This window comes from Rhinopithecus roxellana, chromosome 5 (assembly GCF_007565055.1).
Source record: "Rhinopithecus roxellana isolate Shanxi Qingling chromosome 5, ASM756505v1, whole genome shotgun sequence".
Taxonomy (NCBI): Eukaryota; Metazoa; Chordata; class Mammalia; order Primates; family Cercopithecidae; genus Rhinopithecus; species Rhinopithecus roxellana.
This window is the reverse complement of record NC_044553.1, coordinates 172,151,402-172,164,137: the sequence shown is the minus strand read 5'-3', so window position 1 is coordinate 172,164,137 and position 12,736 is coordinate 172,151,402. Positions and strand designations below refer to the sequence as shown.

The 12,736-nt window shown below is 47.4% G+C and overlaps 1 protein-coding gene and 1 long non-coding RNA gene across 2 annotated transcripts; one reads left to right on the top strand and one right to left on the bottom strand.

Annotated features, from left to right (window-relative positions):
- The first annotated feature begins 8,469 nt into the window (after nucleotides 1-8,469).
- Nucleotides 8,470-10,911, top strand: LOC115897657. Its single transcript, XR_004057420.1, has 3 exons — nucleotides 8,470-8,605; nucleotides 9,078-9,919; nucleotides 10,568-10,911. It is a non-coding gene; the product is annotated as an uncharacterized LOC115897657 (long non-coding RNA).
- LOC115897656 (cytochrome c oxidase subunit 7C, mitochondrial) lies at nucleotides 10,229-10,464 on the bottom strand. Its single transcript, XM_030931188.1, has one exon. The coding sequence runs from the start codon at nucleotides 10,462-10,464 to the stop codon at nucleotides 10,273-10,275; it is 192 nt and encodes a 63-aa protein (XP_030787048.1). The 3' UTR covers nucleotides 10,229-10,272.
- Nucleotides 10,912-12,736: the final 1,825 nt, after the last annotated feature.

Here is a 12,736-nt window from a genome sequence, read left to right as displayed (position 1 = left end):
GGTAATGACCAGGATGAAAGAGGTGGGGGGTTTATAAAGACCAATTCTGAGACTGGGCATGGTGGCTCATGCCTGCAACACCAGCATTTTGGGAGGCCAAGGTGGGTGGATCGCTTGAGCACAGGAGTTCGAGATCAGCCTGGGCAACATAGCAAAACTCCATCTCTACAAAAATACAAAAATTAGCCGGGCATGATGGTACTTGCCTATGTTTCCAGCTACTCGAGAGAGCCTGGGAGGTTGAGGCTGCCGTCAGCTAAGATTGCACCCCTGCATTCCAGCCTGGCACCAAGGTGAGAACCTTGGCTCAAAAAAAAAAAAAAAAAAAAAAAAAAAAATCAATTTTGAAAATTTGAGATTCTGCTCTAACAGTTCCTGGGCCTTATACTTCTTACTTCTCCTGAATGGCCAGCCTAGTCGATACAACCTGCAGTTGATAGTTTGGCCAAGAGGTTCACTGCAGCCTTGACTTCCCAGGCTCAAGCGATCCTCCTACCTCCTCCCTCCCGAGTAACTGGGACCACACACACACACCACTACACCCGGCTAATTTTTGTATTTTTGTAGAGATGGGGTTTTGCCATGTTGCCCATGCTGGTCTCTTGGGGATTCAAACTGAATTCTGTCTAAATTTTATAAAAATATCCTGTTGCTCTTGTACCGGACCCTTCTGGAAGAAAAGTCTGGATACAAGTAAGGCACAATCGGAAAAAAGGTGAAGTTACAGCTACTGCAATGCAACACACTGCTTTCGGGTTAGTGGAAGAAAAGCAACACCCCAGCACCTGGGAAAGGGTGGACACTTTAGATTTCAGGAGGCTTTCTCACAATGGAAGATGTCCTGGTGCAGCTCTCCCAAACTGTTGCAAGTGCCTTAAATTTAATAACTGCTGGGTTGATCATCCTGCACCAGACAGCTCTAACCATTATCTGGTTGCCATTTCCCTTAACCTTACTGAAAAACTAAGAAGTTAAAGGAAATAGCATGAGATAGCCCAGCTCCTGCACCTCCCATACAAAACACCTGTCAGCACTTATGGATGTCTGCCCCGCCCCACACACATTGTTCGACAGACGCCTTGGAAGGCGGCGGGGCATGCATCATTTCATGGAATGATGAATGGTACCTGACTGGTGGTGTAGACAAACAGGACAGATTGGACTGACTGCCCTTAGGCAGTCTCTTCAAAGACACATAATTTGTTACACAGGTAAGAGATAACTCTTGCACCATCAGGCCTCTTGTTTTATGCTCACAGTAATGCTTCAGTTTCAGTGGGATAGTGCCTGCTTTGCAGGGGAGAAGCAAAAGATCAGAGAAGTCAAGCGATTGCTTAAGGTCACACGGCCAAGTGTTGGCACTGGGTTGTGACCAGGTCTGCCTGACTTCAGTTCCAGTGCCCCCTAAATTCGGCCTCAGTAGTTTTTTCCCTTATCCAAAGTGCTGGCATTCTTTCACGTGCCCCACAGACCCTGGCCTGTAGCATTTCATGTCTCTTGGTTCCGGATACCACCAGATCTAAGCCTGGAGAGGCTTAGAAGGCTGGGGGTAGGGGGGCGGGGCATGGAGCAGCCAATGGGCTCCCTAATGCCCCCTACTGGTAGGGGAATCTCCGTTGCCTCATCTGTGAAATGGGTCTAAGACATGCTTAGGTCTTGTGGTGAGGAAAAAATGAGCTCAGGAGCAGGAAAGTGCTTTGGAAAATGGGAAGTACTGATGTGGACAGTGATGTGGTCTGAGACATGGCCCAGGAGAGAATGAAAGGCTTGCCAGAGGGCCTGGGATGGACGGAGCAGAGTGGAAAGGGCTAATCAGAGTCTGGGCCAGGGTTTTCTCATGAGCTGCCTTCTTGTGCCTGAAATCCCAGATATGGCTTTGAGTTAAGCAGTGCATCTTCTAGACTCTCCTTTTTTTTTTTAGACGAAGTTTCGCTCTTGTTGCCCAGGCTGGAGTACAGTGGTGCAACCTTGGCTCACTGCAACCTTCGCCTCCTGGGTTCAAGCGATTCTCATGCTTCAGCCTCCTGAGTAGCTGGATTACAGGTGGCATCACCACGTCCAGCTAATTTTTTTATATTTTTAGTAGAGACAGGGTTTTGCCATGTTGACCAAGCTGGTCTCAAACTCCTGACCTCGGGTGATCCACCCACCTCGGCCTCCCAAAGTGCTGGGATCACAGGCATGAGCCACCGTGCCTGGCCTAGACTCTCCTTTTAAAGCACTCCTCCTGTTTAGAGCAGTGGTATTGTACTTTACATATAACATAATGGAAGCCCATGCACATGGAATCTTACATACATTCTCTAATGGGATAGTTACCACTGGGTACTCACACTAACCCCTTTGTCCTGTTGTGCAGATATAGAAAAATGAGGATGGCAGGATCTCAGTAATTTCTCATGAGAAATAAGAGACAGAGTCAGGGTTTGGACTGAGATCTTTCTTGCTACAGAGACTAGTTGTTTTGGGGCTCCTCAACTTTTCTAGCCCCCTAACTCTCACGCCCAAAGAAGGCAAACACACTGAGGCTGGGGCCTCAGCAGAGCAGACCCAGAATCCTCCCCCATGGTAGGATCCCAAAGTGACTAAACGCCAGGTGTCCACATGTTCACCTTCTTCCGGGCTGGAAGAGGTAGCCCCAGACCACTATGGCTCTGAGTACATGATCATCTCTCTGTGACATCACCATAGCTGTTTCATCCTGGGTCCCTCTGCTTACCCCAGGGTGACTTTTGTTCCTCTTTCTATGATGCAGCCAATTTTAGAAAGATGGATCCTCCTAAAATTCAGCCTTGGCCAAGACAATGCTCTTGCAAAGCCTTCCATGGCTGCCCGTCGAAGCCTGAGCTCTTCCCGGCGAATAGAAGGCCCTTCCTAGTCTGCAGCTTCTCACCCTCCCTAGGCTGAGCTGTCATGCCTTCCCGGTTTGTGACCCCAAGCCTTTGCTTCTGTTCTTCCTAGAAGGCCCTTCACCCACTCCACTGGTGAACTGCGGAAAGGAAATTCTTTTCTGTTCATTTAAAATGGTGATTCTTGTGAACATTTAATGTTTTTATTAGGAGATACATGCATGTGGACCAAATGGCATATAGTGACAATTGTCTCCTCCCACTCAGGCCCAGCCACTGTGATCCCCTGGAGCTACCTGTTGGTTGTGTGTTTTGGAGTCTTTTACTATTTTGCTTCTCAATGCTCCTGCTTACCTGTCCCTTCCTCAGGGATGCATCCCCCAACAGCTCTCTCCTCACCTGGCACAGGTAGACCTTGAGTCCTCTCCGAGGGCTCGCACAGCCCCCAGACACCTGTCCTTGTTCCAGCCTTTGGCACATGCTATTGTGACTGTCTGTTTACAGAACTCCTGTCTCCCTAGCCTGGGAGCTGCCTGAGAGTGGCAACTGTGTTGTATTGGGGTCTGTGTCCCCAGGAGGAGGCGAGGACCATGGCACATGGTGGGCAAATGTAGGTGATGCTGGAGGACTGAGGGGTCTTCAGATGGTGATGGCACAGTGCCTGGAGCTGCTGCATTGCACAGAACTCCCCTGGAAAGGGAGATTTGCTTAAGAAGTGGAGCAGGGGAAACCGAGGAGATGGTGGAGGGAGGTGGGGTGGGGAGCAAATAGCTCCATGTTCACCTCACACTACAGAGCAGAATAAATTCCAGATGGATGAGACTGCAAAATGTGAAAACAATGAAATCATAAAATAACTAACATAAAATGTTCGTGATTTTGATCTCTGGATGGGAAGGGCTTCTCTAGGCACAGCAGTAATGGAAGGAATTATAAAGGAAAAGATGCGTATATTTGAATACTTAAAATTGGAAACTTCTGTACATCAAAACACATCATAAATAGAATAAAAATAAAAAGAAATATGTAAAGAGCACTTACAAATCAAAAAGAAAAAGAGTCTAAAACCCAGAATGAGAAAAAACGGGCAATGGATGTAAAAAGGAAATCAAGAGGGAAAATTTCAGTGGCTAAATACATGGAAAAATGCTTAATCTCAGTAGAAAACAAAAGATTCCATTACAAGAGGGGGATGTTGTTTTTCACTGATCACTTTGGTCAAAGTATTTTTTTTTAAAGTCATGCTCAGTGGGGCTGAGATAGAATGAGATGGGCGAAAAGCATGTTCTCCTTCCATGCGGATGAGGCTATAATGGCAGCTGCTTTCAGGAAATCAGTTTCTCAATCTGGATCAAAAGCCTTAAAAATGTTTGTACCCTTTGTTCCAGCAGTGCTGCCTCTGGGGATCTTTCCTGAGAAATATTCATTTTTCTATAACGGAAAAAATGCTGAAGCAGTCTACATGTCCCATAATAGGAAATTACAGAAATGATGGCACATCTATGTGTCAAAAGATTATACAGCTTTTAAAAATTATGCTTCATTGTTAATGGCACTTGCATTTGGGGAATGGCGGGGGGAGATGGAGATACAACTGGATTTTTTCTTTCTACTTTCTGTTTTTCCGGACTAGTTACCTTACCATACACATGTATTATTGTTATAAAGAAAAGTATCATGTTTTAGAGTATTTTTTATTATATAGAAAAATTATCATTAAATAATGCTGAATGGGAAAAAAAGCAGGTGATAAACATACATATGTGTAACATGATACTTCATTTATACATATACACATAGATAATGTAGTAAGCACTGAATTCAGCCCCTAGCAGAATGAAATGGTGTATATATGCATGCAAATTTATAATAATAATATTAATGATACAAATGCATGCATATATGAAGTTAGGAATGATTTTTGCAATCTTTTTCTTTTATAGTTTCCCACATTTTAAAAATTTTCTACATGGATCATATATCATTTTCATTCTATTAAACTTCATTATGAATTATAATTATAAAAGGTTTCTCCACAATAAATGTTGAACAAAAAGGATTTGCCATTAAATCTCAATTAAACATCTCTGGCTGCCAGTGCTCTGCTTAGTTGAAGTTTGACTCTATTAAAAGACAATAAGGCCGGGCGCGGTGGCTCAAGCCTGTAATCCCAGCACTTCGGGAGGCCGAGACGGGCGGATCACGAGGTCAGGAGATCGGGACCATCCTGGCTAACACGGTGAAACCCCGTCTCTACTAAAAAATACAAAAAAAATTAGCCGGGTGAGGTGGTGGGCGCCTGTAGTCCCACCTACTCCAGAGGCTGAGGCAGGAGAATGGCGTGAACCCGGGAGGCGGAGCTTGCAGTGAGCTGAGATCCGGCCACAGCACTCCAGCCTGGGCGGCAGAGCGAGACTCCGTCTCAAAAAAAAAAAAAAAAAAAAAAGACAATAAATAAATCCTCAGGCCAGGCGAGGTGACTCACGCCTATAATCCCAGCACTTTGGGAGGCCGAGGCAGGCAGATCATGAGGTCAGGAGATCTAGACCATCCTGACTAACGCGGTGAAGCCCCATCTCTACTAAAAATACAAAAAATTAGTGGGACGTGGTGGCACGTGCCTGTAGTCCCAGCTACTTGGGAGACTGAGGCAGGAGAATCGCTTGAACCTGGAAGGCAGAGGTCACAGTGAGCCGAGACCGCATCACTGCACTCCAGCGTGGGCGACAGAGCGAGACTCCGTCTAATAGATAAATAAATAAATAAATCCTCAGATTTGTATAATTTAATAGTGGACTTCCACACATGACTGCCTCCCTTGATCCCTGCAGCACCCCTGTGAGGTACTGAGATGAAGGAAGATCACACGACATATGGAAGTAGCAGACACACACACACACACGCACACGCACACACACACACACAAATGTGCTGTGACCTTGGGTGAATCACGGTCTTCAAGGGCTGCGATGTCACACAAGCCCCATGGGGCAACTTTTGATGAACAAGCCGTTACACAGCTTTCTAACTGGGCCTCCTGGTCTCCCTGTGGTCCAGTGGGCACTGGTGGGATTTGGCAAGGCAGCAGGGGAGGAGAGGAGCACCCCAGGGTCCTTGTGAGGGGATGGGGGCATCTCATCTCTCATTTGGCTTTCAGAGAAGGCTTCCTGTTGCTGTCCCTGACTAAGTTCCCCCCCTTTTGTTGCCCCACAAACCCGCCCTTCTCAACCCAACAGTGGGTTTGGCAGTGCGGTGGCATTTCCTTGGAAGAACAAAAGAGAAGACTGTGTCCTGCAAATGCTTCCAGGGTAACTGCCTTCCGTTCCTTCAGTCATTGAATTCATGTGTGATTTCTTTCTGGGGCAGACAGGACACAGAGCGTTCTCTCAGCCTCAGGGCAGAAACTCCAGCTCACAGACACACTGAAAATTCTCGTGAAAGGAGCCGACACGACCAAGATTAAGGGGGCAGCATCACACTAGACATGTTGGTCATGTACACTGGAGGCCACCCACTGAAAAGCATTTAGGAAGCAATAATAATAATGATGAAATAACAACTATTGTTTATTGAACACCTTTTATGTGCCATCCATTATCTCATTTAATTGTCCCATCATCCCTGTGATGGGCAATGTTATACCCATTTTACAGATGATGAAACTGAGACTCAGAAAGGTAAGATGAGAACCTGTTCCAATACCATGTGAGTAAATGGCAGAGTTGAAATTCAAATCCCAGTTATTCTCCCACCCTTATTAATGTCCAGAACTTACCTAGCATATGGTATTCTCAATGGGGGTTGTTAGAAATAGATGGATTTAATGAGTACCTGTGAGTACCCACTAAATGCCAGGCCCTGGCTATGGTGCTTTTCATGTGGCATCTCATTTAACCTTTAGAATAGCCCTTGTGAGATGCATACGGTTCTCACTTTATGAATCAGAAAACCGAGGCTCAGAAGTTTGTCCAAGGTTACAATGAGCCAGATAAAGGCCTTTTTAAAGAAAAGCACCCAATGGGAAGAATGAATGAGGAATAACCTGGATGTAGGGATCAGAGTCCCAGAACCCAGAAGGACAGGAGGATGGGGTGGATACTGTCTCCGCTCACAAGAGGCAGCAGGGGGTTGAGGGGTAACTGTGATTTTTGGACAAGCCACCGCCCTGGCCTCAATTTCCTCAGCTGAAAAATGGGGCCACCAATCCCTACCAGACTGGGTTGTCATGAGGATTAAATGAGATGATGCACACGACGTGCTTAGAGCAATACCTGCTTTCCCTTCCCCTGCTGCTCTCTGTCAGTTGCTCAGCACTCTTGGGGGTGGGTCCTATAAAACCAGCCAGGCATCCCACCCTACCCCCATCCTGATCTAGCACCAGTGTATACTAAGAATTTATGGAATGAGGACCAGCTGAGCTTGTGCAACTCACTTATCCTCTCTGGGCCTCAGTCTGGACCACCAGGGTGGTGGGGGGCAGGGGATGCTGGATGGGACCATCTCTGGGAGCCTCACCAGACCCAGCTAAGCCCCATTCCTGTCTTTCTCCTACCCCCGGCTTCTATTACCTTCGCTCTGAGTCTGAGCACAGGCAGCACACACAGGCTCTGCGGGCTGAAGCAGCTGCCCATTGTCCCAGGAACTGTCCCTGAAGGCTTCTTCAAAGGGATCCCCTCAACATACTCTAAGTGACAGATTCAGCCTTCTTTCTCCCACAGCCCCTAGCAGAGGCCCTCCTGTTCCAGCAGTGGACAGGAAAGTGACTCAGCCCCCACGGCCCCCTCCTCAGACTCACGCACCCGCAGCCTTTGCTTTGGAAAAAGGGTGGTTTTCATTTCTTTCCTTTTTTTTCCTCTTCAAGCACTCTTACTTGTTCTGTCCCTGAGCTGTCTCTCCCATGAGTCTCCGTGGTCTGGGCCAGAGGTCTATGGCCAGCCCTTCTCCATCCTCTCCTGGTGGAGGGTCCCAACAATGGAGCGGGCTGTGTGGCCCTACTGTGAGTAGGGGAAGAGGTGGGCCTCTGGAGGCCCCCACTGGCCCCCTATTATATTGGCTTCTATTAAATGGAAACACATAGCACATCTATTACACAATAAACCACAGCTATTTCATGGATCAAATTAAGTTTTATTTGGGCAAATTACAACCTTTCCTACAGTTGTGCCTTTGTGAGGCCATTCCTTTTTAATAAAAGCAAGCATTTCTGGGGCTGGCCCTCCTGGACCAAAGCACCATGGTGGGTTGGGGACTCAGGCCGGGGCTGGCAATAGGGTGGGAGCGTGTGTGCGTGTGTGAGAGAGATGGGAATTCTTGGGGCCCCTCTTGGGAACAGATTTGGCCTCCTCCTCCCCCTGCCTCCCCATCCTGAGGTTGCCATGGGAGTCTGCAGAGAACTTCTCATTAAACAAGAAAAAAGCAGCAGCAGCAGCAGGAAGGCATTTCCCGGAATCTGGGAGGAAGCATGAGTCACTGGCCTGCTAAGTGAGCCCTGCGTGGCCACTGCCGCCCCAGCCCAGGAGGCCTGGAGTGCAGGGCCAGCCATCAGAGCTGCACCAGGCCAGCCCGCATAGACACGCCCGCTGCCCAGGCTGACGCAGGCTCCAGGAATGCAAACAAAGCTGGGCGGAGGGGCCTTCCGAGGGCCAGGGCACTGGGCCAGGAAGGAGGCAGCAGGCCTGCGGGAGAGGCCTGCGGAGGGGCCTTAGGCCTCAGACAAGCCCCTCTCTGGTGTCCTTGGAGCCCAGGATACCTGGCTGGTAAGGCTTCTAACTCTGGGTGTGACCTGGCCTAGCACTGCCAGCTCTGGCCTTCAGGCTCCTCGTGGGGCAGGGACAGGGGTTGCTCCTAGATCGGAGGTTCTCAAAGTTGGTCCCTGGACCAGCAGCCTGAGCAGCACCTGGGAACTTGAGAGAAGTGCAGATCCTCGGCTCCCTACTACACACCTACTACATCAGAAACCTTGGGGTGCAGCCCAGGGATCTGTGATTAACAAGCCCTCCAGGCAATTCTGATGCATGCTGAAGTTTGAGGACCACTGCATGCAATAATCTGTGGGCCAATGTCAAACCCACATCTGCTAAAAAGTCATTCAACAAAGTGAGATCTAAGGCTTAAGTAGTGCTCACTGTGTGCCGGGTACTGAGCTCACTGCTTTGTGTATACTAACTCATTTAATCCTCAAGCCAACCCATTGAGGTCAGGTTCTATGATAACGTCTCCATTTTACAGGTGATATAAATGCTGCTTTTTCACCAGAAGCCACAGTTCTGGGATCTCAGAAGTGATGGATGATGCTAGGCCCAACTCATAGATTGGCCCATGCCGGCTAACTAGTATGGTAGCTGGCTGGCCATTCCCTGGGTAACTTGTCTTAAAATGCCCTTCAGAAGCTGTCCTGACGCCTAAGAGGTGGAGCAGTGGGGAGAACCCTCACTCCAGAACTGGAGAATCAGGCAAGTGGAGTGAGAGAAGCAAGAAGAGGCCTGAAGGAAGTGAGGCCTGAGAGAGATTCAGGGTCCCATAGAAAACTGCTTCTCCAAATGTGATCCCTGGCCCAGCAGCAGCAACAATGCCTGGGAGCCTATCAGAAATGCAGAATCGTGGACCCTACTCAAGACTTGCTGAATCTGAATCTACATGTTAATAAGATCCCCAGGGATTTGTGAGCACATTCAAGTTCAAGAAGTCCTGGGTGAGGCACACGGGCAGATCTCCAACCCCTTCCCACTACAGGATCACGGGGATCTGGGATCTGCGCCATGCTCAGTCCAGCTCCATGGGGGCTCTGGCTCCCTCATTGGCACAAGCATCCCCTCGGTTAACCCTGGAACTTGAGGTCCCTGGAGGAAGCCTCCAGTTCTTAAAACCCCACAGCCAAACTAGTACAGTGAGTGGGAGGCTCTCACCCTTCTGAGTCGCCACTTCCCAAGGTAGAGGATCTTCACTTCCTTTATTTCTTTTCCTAGACTGTGGGCTCTGGGTTCTAACCCAGGCTCTGCCACTTACTGACTGTGATCCTGGAAGTTGCTAAACTTCTCTGCACCTTGGTTTTCCTTTTCTGTAATACAGAGGTAACACGTTTTCTTTTCTTTTTTTTTTTTTTCTGATTTGTATTTCCCTTTTATTGTATATATTACCAACAAAATCCTGACCTGGGAATCAAAAATTTAATATAACCTCAGTTTAACACCATTAAATAAGCTAAATCACAGAGTAATACTGGAATGTTACCCAAATTAATAAAGTACGCAAATGGCCAATTATTACATTCCCTATTTCAAAAAAGAGGCATTAAGCATTCATGTCATAAGTTTATTGACACACATATCTAGTATGCCACATGAGTTAGAGTTTGATCCATTTCCAGAGGCTGTATCTCTTAAAATGCTCTTCATATCTGTTAAATGGATGAACTGAAACATCCTCATGATTTAAGCAGTTGGTGTCTTACTATAAGGAAGGGTGCAGCAAATGCAGATCCAAAGTATAAACACATCTTAACTAGTAACGCCCACTTGTTTTCCACTGAAAATGGCGAATTCTTCCCAGGGCCCTCCTCATAATGGCTCCTACGGACCACAGAGGTTGTGAACCTCCGGATGCTCTGACCCAACATAGTGCTGCTGGAAGCTCTGCGAAAGGCGCAGAGACCGAGGACGGATGAAATGGCAGCATCTCACCAAGAACTTGTTTTCACGACCTTGTTCCCATGCTCTGAGGTAACACATTTTCTAGATCATACCTTTTTTTCGTGCATATATCTAAGCAAATATATACATCATGCTTAGAAGAGTGGTTGGCACATAACGCCATGAACATTCGTCACTTGCTGTCAGCCTTCCGTCTTTCCCTCCTCTGGGTGACCCTTGGGCTGGGGTGGGATGAAAGGAAGGTGGTGCTGACCTGTGAGGAGTCAGAGAAAGCAGTGCAAAGGCAGGGATACTGGACTGGAGGTGACTCCTGTAGGGGGAAGAAGGAAATGTGTTTGTATGACACTGGGGTATGCCCGGCTCAGTGCCAGGCACTTTATTCCCTTCCACAGTTATACCAGGATAGTGCTGTTATTTTATAATCTTACAGATGGGGACTGAGGCCCCAGAAGGGCAGTGACCAGGCCAAGGTATTGCAGTTAGTGAGGGGTGGAGCTAGTGCTTCGTGGGTCTGCCTGGCCAGCTTAACCTCAGTCACTCTCATGTGCCCCATGCTTCCTCCTCCACTGCAACCCAATTCAAGCCCTAGAGGGGGATCCAGGAGGCCAGGGCTGGCAGAGGAACAGGGAGTCTGAGAGGTCTTGGGCATGAAGCTTGTGGCTTCTACCCTAGGGCCTTGGTTTCCCCTGGTTAGGCCTCCTTTTTGCAGGGCAGTGAGACAGGTCTACTGAACAGACCTATCATGGGTTTGGCTCCTCCTGGCTTTGCTTCCCCTGCACTTTCTGTCCCTCTGTCCCATGACTGGGAGGCATGACTGGGAGGCAGGCCTTTGGCAGATATGTTAAAACACCAGCAGGGGGTACTTCTGGTTTCAGCTCTGATGTATAAAGAGCTTGGAAGTTGTCACACCCATCCTCACACCATGAAATAAGTTGAACAAACTGAAAGTCAACAATGTTTCTTAATTCTCTTCAGAGAATTAAAGTCACAGGGCAAACTGCCACTCTGAAATCTGGGGAGATGAGTGAATACAGCCAAGATCAGCTTACTTGAAGCAGAAACCACTGGAGCCAGGAACTGTTGGGAACACTTGAATAGTAATTTTGATGAATTTCTGGAAATTAAGAATGAACTTGTTTGAAAATTAAAAACTTCTGGGGGCCTAGTTGTAGGTCTCCCTTCAATACTTAAGTGGGTTTTACCTCCAGGAACCCGACCAGACTGACACTGGGAAGATCAGAGAAAAAAAAAACAAAACCCTGTTCCAGACAGAAAGAGTGGAAAAATAACCATTTGAAATACCCCTAGAGCTTTCTCAGTGACAAAGGCCAACTCTCTCGAGAAACTACTTTATCAGAGCCTTGTTTGACTGGGGCAATTAGACAACTCAACCCCTTCCATCCTTCCTGTCTGTCTTACTTAAGGAGAGGGGAAAAAATAATGGGGCCAAAAAATGCTTCTGAAGGTCACAGCCCAGGGGCTCAGGCCAACTAAAAAACTAAGATTTAATAATAAGAGTATAGAATACCTCCTCTCCCCAACATTTTCTTTCCACCACCACAACAGGTCTTCAGTATAATAACAATGAATTACAACTGAAACAGCTATAAGACACAGACACTTTAAGAAGAAGTTCTTAGGGAAACCGGAAGTTAACCATGGAGAAAAAAACAAGCCAAAGAAATTAAAGGAAAACAAAGCCTTTGGCACCTATAGCTATAGCAAATCTTAAACACAGCTCAGCTCTGGTAAGATTAAAATAAAAACTCAGGCTAAACATGGTGGCTCACACCTGTAATCCCAGCACTTTGGGAGGCCGAGGTGGGTGAATCACTTGAGGTCAGGAGTTCCAGACCAGCCTGGCCAACACAGCAAAACCTCATCTCTACTAAAAATACAAAAATTAGCCAGCCATAGTGATGGGTGCCTGTAATCCCAGCTATTCAGGAGGCTGAGGCAGGAGGATCACTGGAACCCGGGAGGCAGAGGTTGCAGTGAGATGAGATTACACCCCTGCACTCCACCCTGGGTGACAAAAGTGAGACTCTGTCAAAAAACAAAACAAAACAAAACAAACAAACAAACAAAAAAAAACACCAACACACACACACACACACACATTAAAAAAAAACACCCAAAAAACAACAATCAGAATTAGCTGGGCATGGTGGTGCATGCCTGTAATCCCAGCTACTTGGGAGGCTGAGGCAGAAGAATTGCTTGAACCTGGGAGATGGA

Bases quoted from the DNA above. Each gene is read 5' to 3' on its own strand.
- LOC115897656 (XM_030931188.1), bottom strand. From the start codon at position 10,464: ATGTTGGGTCAGAGCATCCGGAGGTTCACAACCTCTGTGGTCCGTAGG.